General features: G+C 45.6%; 1 protein-coding gene across 1 annotated transcript in view; it reads left to right on the top strand.

Moving 5' to 3' along the window:
- Positions 1-17,269, top strand: part of enah (ENAH actin regulator) — a 62,002-nt gene that overhangs the window by 6,628 nt on the left and 38,105 nt on the right. Inside the window, exon 2 of the mRNA XM_076084580.1 lies at positions 952-1,129. Coding sequence (XP_075940695.1) covers positions 952-1,129 — 178 coding nt within the window. The remainder of the gene's footprint in view (positions 1-951; positions 1,130-17,269) is intronic.

Here is a 17,269-nt window from a genome sequence, read left to right as displayed (position 1 = left end):
GGGGCCCCGTATGATAAGCGCTGGACCACGGGGGTTCCCTGTAGGGGAAACGTGTCAGATTCAGTCTCTCATTAGTTTGGACATGAGATGACTCAGCGATTATGGGATTAAACCACATTACACTATCTTTCAGCTTTATCAGATGAGAAGCGTTTTTCCATCATCCCCGCGCTTCACGACGCCCAAAAAATGCACCGATTATGATGCAGATTAAGATCCTTCCGTTCAAAATGCTTTTCACATTGTGTGCGTGTGTGCGTGTGTGTGTGTGTGTGTGTGTGTGTGTGTGTGTAAGATGCAGAAGATGAAGAGGAGAGTCTGTTGATGTTCGGAGACCCACGTCTCCGGCTCAATAACTCAGAGAGGGTTAGCTTGAGGCGTTATCTGCTTGGTAACGTGCCCAGGACGCTGAAACCCCCCCTGATGCTAGCTTCAGAGGGCCCTTAAACACAGAGCGAGGGCATCATAAAGTGACTTCATGTTCAGGCAAACGGGACCTTTTGCCACGTAATGGCCGCGGAGTCCCAGTGTTGTGTTTCACGAGCTTTTTAGAGGAACAATATCAGTTTGTTGTGAATCTTTTTCCTCGGCGTCTGAGCTCGGCAGCATGGCGGACGGAGGTAGCGTCATGGCTGAGAGATGGAGGGTGGATGGAGCGTGACCGCCATGTTTTGACTGTTTTTACGTGTGTGCAACTGAGTCACAGATCTCAAGTCAGCCTTGAAACACGCTGTCACATTTCCACAAGGCTATTTCCTGTCAGTTTAAGCTCTCCAGACTTCAGAAACACATGAGTACAGGACTCGACAGCATGTCGTTCTTTGTGGCTCCTTAGATACAGTTTACTTATAAAATGCTTTACTTTTTAAAGTTATCACATCACTCGTTACCAATCTAAAGGATGTTTCCTCTTTTCCCTTTCCCCAACTCGCTCATGGTGGACACCTCCAGGTGGTGATAAACTGTGCCATTCCCAAGGGGCTGAAGTACAACCAGGCCACGCAGACCTTCCACCAGTGGCGTGACGCCCGGCAGGTCTACGGCCTCAACTTCGGCAGCAAGGAGGACGCCAACGTGTTTGCCAGTGCCATGATGCACGCCCTGGAGGTGCTCAACTCGCAGGACACAGGTAGGGCGGCTTTGTTCGGGTCGGACGCAAGGGTTCCAAAAGGGGTTCTTCCTGAGGGGTTCTTCCCCTTTCTTAAAGGAAGGGTTTTTCAAGAGTTCCTTGTAAAACCAAGGGTTTTATCAAGAACATTTTTCATCTAAAAACACTTTGCAAACACCTGAGCAGGTTCTTGATGAAACACATGGAATAGAAAAGAGTTCTCCGTCGAACTTCCGGGGTGGGTTCTAGATGAAACACTTAGATGGTACAGGGTTCTCAGTAAAATCCCCTGCTTCGGTTCTAGATGAAACCCTTGTAGTCGGAAGGAGTTCTCGGTCAAAACCCCCAGAGTGGGTTCTAGTTAGCACCCTTAGAAGGTGGAAAGGTTCTCCATAGAACCTCCAGTTTCACAGATGGTTCAGGAATAAACTTGCTGTCAGTTTTTGTAACTGGTCAAGGTCCTACCAGGAACCAAAAAGGGTTCTCCCATGGGGACAAGCCAAAGAACCTGATGTGGTTCTAGTGAGCACCTTCAGTTCTAAGAGGGTAGAGAGGCAGAGAGATCCAGGACATGCACAGTTTCCTGGTTGATAGTAAGGCAGGAGGCGATGTTGATGGCTTGTGGTATGAACCTTACCCAATCGGTACAATGATGCCCCACTGCAGTGTTCCACCTCAACGATGAAGTACCATTAGATACAAAGTGTACTGCCAGTTGATGAAAATGAAGCAGGGTTAGCGCTCTGATTTAGACTCCAAAGTGAAGACTAATCTTCAGCTACCATGATCGAGGCCGGACTTCATTTATAATCACACTAAGAAGAGGCAGAGAATTAATGTGGAGCATCCTTATGTTCATGTGATCTGAGTATGACCTGCCCTACCCCACACCCTCTCCTCTCCTCTCCTCTTCAGTTTCCTCTACTTTTTTCTCTTCTTCTCTCCTCTCTTCTCTTATCTAACCTTCTCCTCTCCTGTTTCCTCTCCTCTCCTCCTTATTGTATCATCTTCTCTTCTCCCCCTAAGCCCCCCCCCCCCCCTCCTCCCCACTAATTATCCTGATAGTGATGCGCCTCATTATGCTAATGGTGCCGCGAGGAGTGTGTGGTATGTTTGTGTGTGTGAGGACGAGACACGGCGGAGTATCAGAGAGACATTTAAAAGACAATATGAAGAATGACCATATGAAGCAAAATGTGCCTCACTAACTGATGATGCAGTCATGGGTTCTCTTCTTTTTCCTCACCACGTTTAGGTTTTTATTTAATAAAGAAAATCACACTTCTGATGCTAAAACCTTTTTTTATTTTCATCACAAATCTCTTTGCTGGTTCTAATCATGTTGTTCAGTTCCAAGATTCGTACATAGTTTATTCACTCTTTCTCCTAAACTCAGCAGTCGCATCACGTTTAACAGCACTTCAGTGCGTCCATCAGTAAGAGAAGGATGAGTCCCAGGCTTTCATGGTGCTTTAATACGTTTTTAATGAGAAAGTGTATCTGTGAATCCTTGATTGTATAGAAGTCTATGAGAAAATGACTCTACTTCTCTCTTGATTTATTACCTCAGTAAACATTGTAAACATGAGTTTATGGTCTCAATCTCTAGTTTCAAGTCTTCTTCAATACAGCATGATGTTCATTTAGGAAATTATGCTCCATTTAGAGTCAAATAGACCATAAAGCAGGGTATGCTTTAGGGCGGGGCTACTGTGATTGACAGGTTGCTGCCGCTACCAGAGACGTATACGGCGTCGGCGTCGAAATTGCCTAACTCAAGTCTTCAAAATGGCAGTCAACAAACATATGAGCGACGTCACCATGACTACGTCCACTCACTTCCTTGCTCCACATTCAAATAGACACGTGCATCATTTCCATTTGCAAAGATCAGAAAGGTGTTTGTTGTTTAACTGGCGGGAAGAAGCAGTGGTAACATCCAACATTTGAGTTAAAGTACCTTTTTATATCCTTAAAAATATCCATCATCTACTGGCGGTCCCTGAGGACATCCATGTGCCCGACACCGGGGCCTCAGAGAGCCGGGGATGAGAGCAGGTGAGCAAGAGTCAGATCTGTACAGAGCACCAGAACAGAAACACCGAACTCGTGAAACATTTTCAGACGCCGTGGAGCGCGTACTTCCTCTAAAACGCAGAGGACGCCGGTCAAGTAGGCGGTTCTTTGATTGCGGCCCGGAACGCCTCAGAATGTGGTCCGAGCGTTCGGCCCTCGATGCATCTAACGGTGATCGAGTGGGGTCCGTTCATTTTTTTGGCGCTGATCAATATCTGCAATTACACATCGTGAACACCACTACTGCCTGCAGTCTAGTATGTTTGTCAGTACATTTACTTCTAAGGACATCCCAATAATTCATTATAATAATTAGTCAAAACTAATGCATTTTTGTACTATTCCTCTGTAGCAGTGTGTAAAGATGGCTGTCCCTGTTGTCACATGTTTGAATGGCTGCTGTGGTTCCTATGGAGTGTGACTGGAATGCAGACTGTAGTATTTGTTAGTCAGAGAAGTAGAGTCCTGCTCAGCCTCTGGCTCTTTCCTCCACTCCCCTTATTTCCTCTCTGCCCTCCTTCGCTGCGCAGTGTGTTCTGCTTACAGAAGCCATGAGGAAGGCGACAGGTCTCCCCGTTTTCACCCCACTGTTGCTCCTGTATTTCTGTCCCGACAGCTGCTCTCTGCAGGCGCCTGCTGCTGTAAGTCGGTCCTCTGTGGGACCCGACCTCCCTCCGCCATCACTCACTCCCGCCACATGGCAGAGCCTCGGAATCCCATCGCTCATTCGTCGGGCACAAATTTTTTTTTTTACGATCCCTTTAACGCCCCGGCCGCCTGGCCCGATGCCAACGACCTTACCCGAATACATTAGCATGTCCCACGTAAGGAATATTGGGAAAGAAAAAGACGCCGTCTGTTTGACTTTTTTTTGTAGGTTCTCCCATTTGCACTTACATATATGCGTAAATTCAGCAGCTATCAGAGCTTTTGCTTCAGAGTAGCAGTTGTTATTAGAGGCCTGATCCAGGCAGCTGTTCACACCCCACAGGACCAGTTCCAATGATCGATGGAGGCGTAAATCGTCGGGCACCAGTCAAAGTTAGAGCGGGGAGAAAGTTGGACAAAGGCGGGAGAAAGAGAACGTAAGACGACAGAGAGGACGGTTAATAAGACAAACGGCTCTGTAATGGCAGACGGTCTTTAAAGACGTTTCTGCAGCTCCTCTAACGTTTACCTTCACCTTTATGGGGCAGAGTTATGTTGAGCTGGGGTCCAGATCCTGAGAGCACTAAGGCAGGGAAGGAAGGAGTGAGGAGATGAGGAATCAATCTGAATCACATCTCTGTCCTTTTGCTTGTCCTGTGTGACAGAATGCACAGTGCGAGTGATTAGGAACGACGTGGTGTTTGGTTCTGTCCTCCTCCCCTCCACATAGAGAAGAGCATCTCTTCAGTTGCAGATTTTTACTGTGGAAGATAACAAACTTTTTTTTAAACCACCGCTCCTTTTTAAAATTTCTTTATCATAACGTAAAAATGTCGTTAAAGGTCGACTCCATCTACCCCATTTTTTTTTTTTGTCTCAAACAGAAACGAACATTCAGTCGTCGGCAAAACAAAGCATTGACGTAAGTTAGCAAAGTGAGCTAATCGATGTGGCTAATGACAACGATAGCGCTAGCTAAGTCACTGTAGGTTGTACGCTGACTATGGATTTATGTATATTTAGAAACTAACGGCGGGCCACAGGGGGAAAACCGTGTTTAGAAGGGAAAATAGCATTTTGACACTAAAACACACAAACCCTCGACCTACATGTGATTTATATTCATAAGGAACGTCACTGGGAAGCTACAGAATGATGTAAGTGTGTGTGTGTGTGTGTGTGTGTGTGTGTGTGTGCTCATCTGAGGCATGAAGGAATGTGTGAGTGAGCTATTGAACAAAGCACAGAATAGTTTCCGTCTTAGCGAAGCCAGTGGATGTGGTGACTGTTGACATGTGGAAAGTGTGTATACTCGTGTGTGTGTATGCACTCCTAGAATCATGACACACACTCCCAGGACTTCTGTATACAGTATGTGTACACACACACACACAAACACTGGTTTGATCAGCTGGCCTCACATCAGTGAAACCAGCTTTACTCCATCGCTGTGTGTCGAGTCAGAAGGAAAAATCCCCCCCCCCCTCTGACTCTAGGTTAAAAGTGACGTCGTTACCAAACGGCAAGCTCCCACACAGCGGAGTCCAGATCGAGTCTCATACACACATACACTCTGTTTATGTGTGTTTTCTCTTTTCTCCTAAAAAGGCTAAAGTAGAGCGGGGGGGGGGGGGGGGTCAGTCGAGGGAGGGACGGGTCACAGGCCGCTGGGCGTCTGTCTGTGTTGTGGTCTGGTTTTAGTTTTTTGTGTATAAATGTGATTCTCTTAAAGGAGACAAGTTCAGGATGAACAGGATTAAACAACGTGATTTTTTGATAAACAGTCAACAATTTCTTAAATTTGCAATGATACAAAACAGAGAAATCAACGAATCGGAGACTATTTGGGTGTCTTTTGATGATCAATTCATTTCCTGTTCAGTGTGTTGAATTGTGTGCGAAAGTGGTGCAAGAGGACAGAGGACTCTTTGTCTTGTTGGTCTCCTCTCATGGGTTTTGTGATGAGCTGTCAGAAAGATTGAGCTCTTATTGGAGCTGAATTATAATCAGATCACAATGAATAAAGGATATGATTCCAAAATGAGATACCAACCAGTGACACCTTAAGAAGACATCTGAAAACTGAACTGAAGGAATCTTTCATCCTCTGTTGAGTTTGTCCACAACCTTCTCACTGACGGTCTCGTTTCCTTATGTAGGTCAAACAGAGGAATCCGTATTAAACCGAGACCGTTTCATAACCAGTCAAAAGTTCCTCACAGTAACTTTAAGTATACTAACTTCAGAGTTTTGGGCTAAAGAAACGAAGCTTTGAAGATGCCAATACTTGAGAAGATGGCAGTATTTAAAGCAGAGTAGAAAGCAGACTGGAGCCCGTGGTGTGTTCTCGCGTCGGCAGCAGCTCGTCTCCACAGAGACGCGTGAAAGAAGTCTCCATTTATTTTCTGTCTTTACGGGCCTGGCAACAGGACGGGTCTGTAACCTGAGAGAGGGGGAGACGCACAGAGGGACACTTCATCCCTGGCCCGCAGAAACAGCCCGGGGCCAGGACCAGTTTGTTTTTGCAGGTCAGGTAGGGGCGGGGGGAGGGGAAGCATGGTGTAAGCACCCCCCCGACAGTGCACCACATCAGTCTGGCATGTGTTTTCACTCATCCGATCGTGACGACGCGTGACACCCCCCCCCCCCCGCCCCCCACCACACGCCCACCTGCCCCACTTTTCATTTTCTTGATGAGCTCATGGTCTCTGGCAGCGGACCTCCCCGGGTTGGCAAAGTGGGAGACTAAAACACTGCAACACAGCTGGACAACAGCAGAGAGAGACTGAGTACGAGACAGATGCTGTGAGTTAAAGGCTCGGACGGAGACACAGAACAGGAAAGTTGTGTTCAACGGGACAGAGCGAGTGGAAAAGTCAGGGACAGAGAACAAGGAAGGTTCAGAGGTCACCATCTTTGTGTATATGTTCTGACTGCTGCTGCTGGAGGCTTTGGTAAACCCAGGACCCCTTCAAGGCCCCATCACAGAGGTATCCGCAGACATGCCCGCTGCATGGAGAGTTCACCGGCTCCCCCGGGATCAGCGGAAGATCAGCCGGACTCAGATCACCCTCCGGAGTGAGTAGGACAGGACCGTGTGCGGAACACCGAGTCAATGAACAAGTGATTTGCTTCTTAACGATACCGTACCGAACTTCACGAGTTACCATGTTGAAATATTGAAGTTGTGTTGTTTGCGTTGGTGTGTTTGATGGAGGTTTGCGTGGTTTATTCGGACTAGTGAACGCATGCTATCGTATCCTGATGGTCCAATTTTAGACGTCACTTCGCGTTCCAAGATTGGGATTGTAAAGGGTCTGACAGAGGAGGTGGTCCTGAGCCTGGAGCTCTACAGATAGACCATCCCCCACCTATCTTATCCACTGAAAGGGTTTAGGTGCATTTACTGATACCCAATCCTTTATTCTATTGGATCATGACTGCTGGCTTTTAGTCGCTGTAGAACACTGAGACACAATTCTAAGCATTCTAGCCTAAAGAATGTTCATGAACATCATTGCTTATAGCTAAGAGGTTGTGAGTTACCTCTCACCATGAGAGTTTACCGTGAAGTATCGGATCGTTAACCAAGCAGGAGAGAAAAGGTAGAACGAGTTCGTCCCTACTCAGTGTCCTGCAGTTCAATCAGATACACCACATGAATGTATTCCACTGCTGCTGTCTTGTACCAGTAATTAAGTGTGTGAAATATCCATGAGGTGTGTGTGTGTGTGTGTGTGTGTGTGTGTGTGTGTGTGTTGAAACGTTTAACCGTTCTGTCCCATAAGGCCTCAGACACGCTGCAGCCGGAAGCGAGGCCTCTCACGGAGCCTTCCCCCGATTGCTTAAGGAGCCACGCTGTGATTTCATTGGTTGAGCTGCGCTCTAGTTGTCATGTAGCAACAGTGTGGGAAGGCTGGAATATGGGGGGGGGGGGGGGGGGGGCTGACCACAGTCGCCAAGGTCTCCTGATCTTTGGAAGGGAAGTTTAACTTTAATTGTCTTTGTGGTAGTTGATAGTGTTGCTTTCTCTGGCGAGCCATTGAGTGCAGTTATGAGTATGAAAAATGGCATAAACATAAGCCAGAGTGCTTTTTGAATTCTGATGAATAAACATGAAGGAATCAAAATAACGTTGAAAACATCTCCCGGGTCTTTAGTTGTGACCGCATTGACTACTGCAGATCCTCTTCCTCCAAAAGCCAGAAGTATGATGACACAACTGATTAGTGTAAGTAGCATTAGCATTAGCATCACACAACTAGATCTGGGATATGAATGCATTACAAACATACTCATAATCTGTTATAATCCATTTATAGCGCTGCATAATTATAGTTATAAAAAAAGCTCTTAAATATTCATGATGCCTTCTGAGATTAATCGTAACACATGATAAAGCATGTTGTAATGGCTTCTAACCCAGACCCTATCATACAGTAGTACTTCATAATTGCTTCTCACTCACTGACATTTTTTTTGTTTTGGTTGGGATCATAGTGTATTATACTTCTCATAGTTTAAATACATTATAATGCTTTTAAAATGCATTAAAATCACTGTTATAATGCATTTTAATGTGATTATACAACAAACACGTATGCAAGACCAACACACAAAACGTTGTTATTTTACGTAAAGTAAACAATGACCACTTAATGACCACTTAAGTGACTCATCACATTCTAATGCATTCAAACAGTGATTATAATGCATTATAATAATACTGTAATGTATAATAATACACTATGATCCTTGCCAGAAGAAAATATCAGAGTGACCAGCAATCACGTATTATGATACTCGACCTTATTAGTCATTATAAAATTATTTTGATAATTTATCGTTATAAAGCTTTATGAAGAATACAAATAGTGCTATAAGCAGATCATAAGGCATTATAAGTGTTTTCATTATAGTAGACAGTGAGTGTCAGAATGCTCTTGTCAGCGCCCTCTGGTGGACAGTGTAATAACTTCTTGTTCCTCATCTGCTGACGTTTACACAGACACTGACACATCTGCATCGAACCAACACCGAACACTTTGAGAGAGAAAATGTATCAGATTACCGAGCCGATCGTCGTCGCCGCTGAGACGGATGTAAACGACCATCAGCTGTGAGTTTAGGCGGGAGTTGTCTGTATTTCAAATCAACGTTTACTCCTCACAAACCTGATCATACACAGCACGTTGAAACATAACCCAGAAGCAGCTATCAAAAAGAAAAAATAGAATAAAAATGAAGTAAAAAGGGTTACAAAAGAAGCAATAAAACACTTTAATAGTGCGTTTCAGGGAAACGTAACCGTAATAGCAAGTAACCGACACTGAAACATGACCAAATCCCAGCCCATTAAACTCCAGAGAACTCCCACCAAAAACCAACATTCCTACATGCATGTCATGCCACTGACCATAACTGCGTATTTGCTGAGCTCTCTAGAAGTCTGAGGCAAAACAAACAAAGATCACTCTGCTTCCAGCTCTGAGGATGAATCGCACCGCAGCATCTCAGCTGATCTGCTTGTAATTCAGCGTTGACAAAAATGAGCTCCCTTTTTTCACAATTGATGGAGCGTTTCCTCCGGGCCGATGGCAGACTCCGGTTTCACCAGAGCAGCTGACGGTGCAGATTTGTGTGCCGGCTTCTCTCCCTCATTTCTCCACCCCCCCATCACGCCCTCCCCTCTTTTAGTCTTCCGTGTTTGTTTACTACGAGGAACGCGTGTAGAGAGACGGATGGTGGGGATCTGTCGTCTGTGGTGCGCTCCGCTTCAGAGAGGATTGGGTCCCTGTTTCTCCTGTGAGTCATGCAGTCATGTATAATTCATGGCAGTGTTGGTTTTTGTCTGCTCACGGGGTGGAAGGTAACAGCTGCTCATCCCAGCCAGCCTCAAGAGTCCAGCGGTGAGGAGGAATATATGACTCCTATAAAATATGATTTATTAAATGACATTGCTTTATGAAATACCGTCGTGTTGATTAAATCCTGAACTACAAGGAGAATCTATACGTCCTCTTGCTTGAAAATATCCTTTAAAACACTGCGAGCATTAACATCAACATTAGTTCCACTCAAGACATGCATGTTGAAGATGGTAGCCGTCACAAGCTTCTTTTTGACCCTCGTGGTCCTGTTTCTCCACACGACCCTCGTGGTCCTGTTTCTCCACACGACCCTCGTGGTCCTGTTTCTCCACACGACCCTCGTGGTCCTGTTTCTCCACACGACCCTCGTGGTCCTGTTTCTCCACTCCCTGCAGTCTTTCCTTAATGAGGCTTTTATGACCGCGGCTGCTTTCCTCAACGTCTGACAGTTATTATAGACCCAGCTGACTCAAACTCAGACCATTCAAATCAGGATTTATGATTTTTGTTGTTGTTGATTATTTACAATGGAGCATATTCTCCATCCCTGCTCAAGGGGAGACACTACAGGTGAGGGTAAAAGAAATGTAGATATCTCCACCATTACCTCCATTAAGACGATTCGTTTTTTTTAAATGTTACGTTTTAAATATGTAAATGAGGCGTTATGTAATGGTAACTTTTGGAAATCTACAGACAAAGTAGTAAAATAAACACCTCGATCTGTGTTCTGGGTTTTCTTCTGTCCACTGGTCTGAAAGAAGACGAGTCATGGATGCAAAATAGCCCCAGATTTCAAATTGGACAAGGGGACAGAAAAGCGATGCTTCTACATGTCTACAGTGGCGAGACACTACATGCAGAAGCGTCTTTGCACAATTTGGTGCGACGTATTGCTGCTGAAAAAGATTTGCGTCTCGTCTGAGCACGCCACATTCTCCCAGCAATCCACAGGCTTCTCCAAATGTTTTGTATTAAACTCAGGAGGAGTTTCAACGATGGAGTCCTCCGAGGGTCCTTGTGCGTGGAGACGGCGGCGGTGGAGTGCATTGCGTCTCGTTATGTCCGTGACGACGGTAACTGCCGATTAAAGGGATGATTCCACCGGAGCTCTTTTTAAGTGGCTGTTCGGCTTCTCTTCTGACTAACTTTACGACTTGCCTGGTTGTGGTTGTTCGTGGTCGGCTCACGGTGGAGTGAATTCCAAATAATGACCTCAATGGGGCTTATTGCAACATTCAGGAGATGAGAAACCCGTCGGCCATTGCTACGTTGCTCAACTATGTTGTTTTTCAAAGCCCTGGGAGAGTTCTTCTCCTCCACCCATCTTGAGACGTTTGTCGTTTTATAGCTCAGTGACTAATGATTTGTTTATGTGCTTTCTGAGGCGGGTAATCAAAGAGTGGAGGTACTAACCTAACTAACTAAAGCACACTAGCCCAGCTGACTCTAAGGAGCACAGGTGTTCGTCGAATCAGCTGGTTCACTGGTTTTTCTTACATTTTTCCTTTCCTGCGTCATTCCGCTCTTTTGCAGCAGGCTGGTCTCATCCAGCATTCGTAGCTCTACCTACGAAAAATAATGTAATGCATAGATATCCCACGAAAGTGTTATCGTATGTTATCCACGACATCATGAACGAGGAAGTATAAAGACCTCAAAAGCCCACACAGGGCTAAGAGTAACCAAGCATTTCACAATCTTTTCCTAGATCTAACCAAGTCACTTCCTGTGAAGACGGAGGTTTATTTTGAAAAGACGCTATTCATGTAACAAGGAGAAAGATTTTTGTACAAATGAGGATACGTTGGTTGGAATGTTACGATTTCTGTATCTGTGCAGTTAATACCAATGTTTGGTTTGAACTCCATGTGAATACCTGCATTGGAAGTAAAACATAGAGAAATGTGAAACAGCAACTTTGAGTCATTGTTTTCTTGAAAAACAAACTTCGACAGCAATCTGTTATGAAAATAGTTGCAGGTCAAGGACCCCCCCCCCCCCCCCCCCCCAACACCCCAGTGTTAACCCCTCAAAGCTGCCCAATAGGCCGGCCCACTTGTTGCCGGGCAGATGGGACACTATAATAAGTACGTGTTTCTATGTTGTGTCACCGCGACATACGATCCCTCAACACACGACGCCGGTCTCAGGATCGTCCCTGTCATGCCGCTGAGATGTTCCAACAGTTGGATTCCGATGTCCAGCGGATGGCAGAGGTGTAGATGTCGGTACTCTGCTGCCCCTCTAGACATCCTGACTCCCCCCGAGCCCCAAAATATTCCCCCACCCCCCTGCACACACGCACTTCTAGGACACAGTGGAGGAGTCAAAAATAGACAGAGAAACAGATCAAGACAGAGGCCCTTCCATGACCTTTGATAAAACTCTAAAACAACCGCATTCAGTGTAAGAAATGAACCAAGAGGTTCGTCAGTCGTTCGCTCATTAACTCATGAATTGTTTAACAGGGTTGCCATGTGCCTCGCTTCTGCAGAATTTGTGGATATTAAAGATTTTTTTCTTTTCTTGTTAATCAAAGTACAGCATCGTATTCATCAGTGTGCCTTTAAAGGGGACTTATGGTGGAAAAGCTCACTTCTTCAGAGCTTGTGGACTTACATTTAGGTTTCTGGAGTGCTAAACAACCCACAAGCTGTGAAACAAGACGACCCAGTCAGTTTGTTTGTGGGCCGCCTCCATCAGAAAACAACGAGCCAATCAGATGTGGCCCCCCTTCCTACATCACAGGCGGGCTCATTAGAATAAACCGCCCACAGCTTGAGAACTTCCTTTGCAACGGTGCGCCTTATTTTTCTCGCAAGCCAATCACAGCAGACTGGGCTTTTTAACGGGAATGGGCTCTTAAAGAGACAGGCGCTAAAACGGAGCGTTTCAGTCTGAGGGTGAATACAGGTGTATTCAGACAGACGGTATGAGAAAAATAATGTGTTTTTTGAACATCAAAGCATGTACACGTGTTCTAGTAGAAAGCCCAAATACAAGTATGAACCTGAAAATGAGCATGCTGTGTCCCCTTTAAAAGAAATGACTTTACAACATGACACCTAAGGTCAGAGCGTAAAAACGTTGTCCTTGAATCACAGTAATCTCAATAAACTAGACATTGAAAGTCATTAAGAAGTCCTTGAATTTAATAGCAGAGAGTGTGTATGTAAGCTATGACGAGCCTTCATACTGTATTAACAGCGAGGTGGTTTTAAAGTGATGAAGTCAGCATCAGGCGAGCAGAGGTGAGGGCGGGGACAGAGGTGGGGAGATAACTATTGATTGGAGGCCAAATAGAGAACCCGAAGTAGGTCTGCAGTGTGCCAGGTAGTCCATTTACGTTGGCCATCTAGTGTAATGGTTATTGATGGAGCGCCATAATCAGACCTCGAAGAACCATTTCACCCTCTCCGTCTGCTGGAAACACTGACGTCGACAGGAAGCAGGAGAGGGAGACAGAGCGGCAAAAGAGCCTTTAGGAAGGCTCGATCCCAAACTGGAGCTTTGTTTCTTCACAGCTAGTTTTAATTCTGACCGCAGTGGAGCACGTTCGCTAGTCTACAGTCGCAGGGTTGGGCTCTTGGATTTGGGATGGATCGAGTGTCTCAGAGTAGGAAATCAGGAGTAACAGACATGACACTGTCTAGATGCTAGTTATCAACTCTGTTAGCCTGGAAATGTTTATATTTAGGAGAGCATCGTTAGAACTGAGCTCTTAATACATGTATGTATGTATTTATTGGCTCTTTCAGTGCTCCATAAAGCTAATGCACACAACGAGGACTGGTATTTGAATACAGTTATGTCACCTGATTATGATAAAGGATATCTCAACTGAATTTCAGCAGATAAAATCGTATACATTGTCTTTTATTTATTTCAAGTTACAGCAGCTCTATCTTATTAGAGACACTGGTCGACATCTTCCCCCAAACAAAATAAGGGGACATAAGTTAACAAAGGAAAGGAATACTTCACCCCTGTATTACCTTGAATTCCTGAAGAGAACTTTGTTTTTCTCTACTGCCAGCATTATGTCTGACACTTCTAACACTATTAGGCATCGTTGTTTAGGCTGATACAGTAAGATCTGAGTGGAATGACCATGATTCTAATTTGCATGAATACTAATTGGTCGCTTACTGTATAAGCGGAGTGTTGGTAAATACATCATGCCATTTTCTGCATGGTTTTCTGCATTTTAAATGTCACCGTTGTCTAAAACTACAAACCGCAAATGTCAACTTTTCTACCGTGTGAGTCGAGGAGGCTTCAGTCAGTGTAGGAGGCTCTGAAGTAAGCTGTTTGTGGAGTTAGAAGGGGATTCTGGCTTGACAAATATCAGCATATCAACCAGAGCAACATATTTCTATGGAGCCGGTGTCCGCTCAGCCTGGCCTTTAGCCAATCACATGCTGTTGCTACAGATGCTCGGACGGTGACATCATGAGCTAAATGTGATACCACGACATGAATAATGTGTCCACCTTGTCGTCTGTGTTTTTAACCCTGGACACGTAGACGCTCCCTCACAGTCAAGAGCGTCCTCCGCGTCTTGCCTGGGATTGCAGAGGGACAACGTCATTTAGCTCAGAGTGTGTAGAGTCACTTGGCCTCGCAGCCACACATGCTAAAAACACACACACTCATCATCGAGTCTGAGCTTCTTACATCATTCATAACCCCCCCCCCCCCCCCCCACCCTGTGTGCTTTTTAGTCTTTTTGTCTCTGACGGGATGATGGGACTGAGCAAATGCTCATCCCGCACATAAACACCAACACCTTGACCTCCCTGACGGGCGTGACGGCGTCGGCTCATCACTGACACCAACATAAACGGGTGGCAGCTTTGATGACAGGAGGTTTGTCTGGGTGGACAAAGGACAATGACCCTGTCCTCTACTGTCCATTTCCATCATCCAGACAAACACTCAGTCTCTCGTCGTGTGTGTGTGTGTGTGTGTGTGTGTGTGTGTGTGTGTGTGTGTGCGCGTGTGTGTGTGTGCGTGTGCGTGTGCGCGCGCGCGCGTGCGTGTGTGTGTGTGCGCTAATCGCTGATCTCCAGCTAAAAACAACCAAACAACTTTATCAGCTGAGCTGCTAACTATTTTCACAGTGGCCATCAAACTCTGAGCCACAGTGGGGAAGGAGAGGAAGCCCTCCTCCCCCTAATTTTGTAAGCAGTACAGTGTTTTTTTTTCACCGACTTTTTCTCTGCTTTATAGTATTTTAGAATGTACGTGATGGGGCTGACATGCAGATGTGTTTAGCCTTTAGTAAAGTACAGAAGATGCGTAGCAAAAATACGTTAAAGTAAGTCAACGTTGACTTGGTGACTTTCACACAGGACACAGACAGCGGTCTCCTGGGTGACAGTCCCGTGTTTGTGTGACCCATGCACCACCCCAACCTCCCTCCACCGTCAGTGGCTCTGAGCGTCGAACAGTAAGGTGGATGGGTTTGCTTTAGTTGAAAGTTCTCTTCACAAACGTATAGTTAATCTTGCGTTACACTTGTGTGATCCCTAACTTTCTGCATGGGAGTTTTGGTGACCCCGCCCTTTTATGTTTATTGCTCCGTCCTGAGATGAATAATAGAAATCAAAGATGGGAGTATCCTTCACTACATCCCTACATACACACACTGGTGATGATATCGAGGACAGCTGCGTTGTGTGTCCTTCTCTGTATCCAGCATATGAATAATAGATTGGATCCAGGAAGTACAAACTGGCTGACCGACCCATCGGGTAGAGAGTCCCGCCACATCCTCTCTCTCTCTCTCTCTCTTTTTCGCTCTCTCTCTTTCTCTATTTCTGTCTCTTTTTCTGCCTTTTCTTTATGCGTGGCGTCCGTTTGTTTCTCCTCTTTCTATATCTGTGTCCAGCTCTCGTTCTCCGTCTCAATCCCCAGCTCCAGTCTGTCACTCCCTCTCTGCCTCTCATGATGTTCATCTCTCCCTCCCACTCTCCATCCCTCCCTCTCTCCTCTCCCTTTGTTTCCATCACTTCTAACGTACTGGGGGCGAGCCGGCACAAAGGACCACGCCAGGCATTTTTTTTTTAGGCGTCATCTTTAAAGGCGCGCCCTCGGGATATTAAGACGTCACGTTACGGAGGATAAAGAACTACTACAGCAACAGAAGACGGCTCTATATTTGTTATCATCTTTCTCTTGGAACTTAAGTTCACAGCCGTCACTCTTGAGCTTCGCCAACATCCAACAGAGCGGATGACTCGGGGCTAAGGGCACAGGAAATTGAAAAGAAGAAACAACCTCCGAAAGCCCGAGCCATGGTTCTGTATGTGAGCTCCCAGGATTGTGGTGGGGGGGCTGGCAGCAGGGTGGTGGTCGCACTGAGGCCCGGCAACGGGTCAGACGGGGCCCCGCACGGACTGTGGTGCTACGTTTGCTGCCAGAGGAGGCCCACGCTGACGCTGCCTTCATGTAGGTACAGGAGAGCAGGCTTCTGTAGTTGTTGTGTGTGTGTGTGTGTGTGTGGGGGTGGTTGTGGGTCTGTGTGTGTGTGATTTTAACGTTGAAGTCGGCTTCAAAACTTTATTATCAGTTTACTTTTTTTTTTCTCCCCTTAAGGCCTTTAGGGGGCTTAACGAATAAACGACACAAACACTCGCTGCCGAATATTTTGCATACTAACTATTCATATGCAAATTTGCGACTGTTGCAACACTTGTGAAATGTAAGGTTCCGATAGGACCAGCTACCAGGATCCTATTGACCCAGAGCAGCGTCTGACAGTCTGTCTGAGCTAAACTCTTGTTGTATAGCCTGAACTACTGTCAGCTATCTGGTGAACAGTTACTCAGTGTATATGTCTAGGGCTTTTATTGTGAAAGGTAAGAACGGAAGGAGTGGACCTGGTCCTCTTGAAAGGAGTAATAAAGTTCTACTGTGTTCTTAGTTCTGACTACTTAGCCTCCGTGTTGAATTGTGTTTGAACATGTTTGTTCCGCACGACGTGATTGGTTGAAGCCTTTATTCGCAGTTTGAAAGCTCCGCCCTCTTTCCGTAAAATAATTGCGTCACTTTTTTCGCTGCGCAATATTTTAAACACGGTGTGTTTTCAAAGTACTTATCACAAAAACAAAAGTTTGCAAAAATATATTTATGTGCAAATGAATCGCAATAAAAAAAACTCAAAATGAATGGGTGAATGAAGACATGTAGTGTTAAAGCCTTTGAGTGGTCGGAGGACTAGAAAAGCGACAAGTCCATTTACCATTTTACCTTTACTGGTATAGTGGAGCACAGCCCAGTTTCTCTCTGTTCTGTGCTTCCTGCCGTCTTTCCCAGCATGGTGTCAGACAGAGCTTTTGGATGCGGGCCAAGCCTAAGTGCTGTTGACTCGGGTCACTGAATCAATTCACATCTTTTAAGACCCTCCGTTTGACGAGAGGGGAAAACGACTGAGAAGGCCACCTCGAGAGTCGGTGGGTCCAGTCGGCGTTGTGACGTTAACATTTACAAATGCGAGATGCCACGAAATTTCAGTTCCACGTGTTAGTTAGATAATAAGACGTGTGGTAAAAAAAAAGAA

Source organism: Anarhichas minor, unplaced genomic scaffold (assembly GCF_050575085.1).
Source record: "Anarhichas minor isolate MPS153535 unplaced genomic scaffold, ASM5057508v1 ptg000136l, whole genome shotgun sequence".
NCBI lineage: Eukaryota > Metazoa > Chordata > Actinopteri > Perciformes > Anarhichadidae > Anarhichas > Anarhichas minor.
The sequence above is the reverse complement of the archived record's forward strand: the minus strand, read 5'-3'. Positions and strand labels throughout refer to the sequence as shown.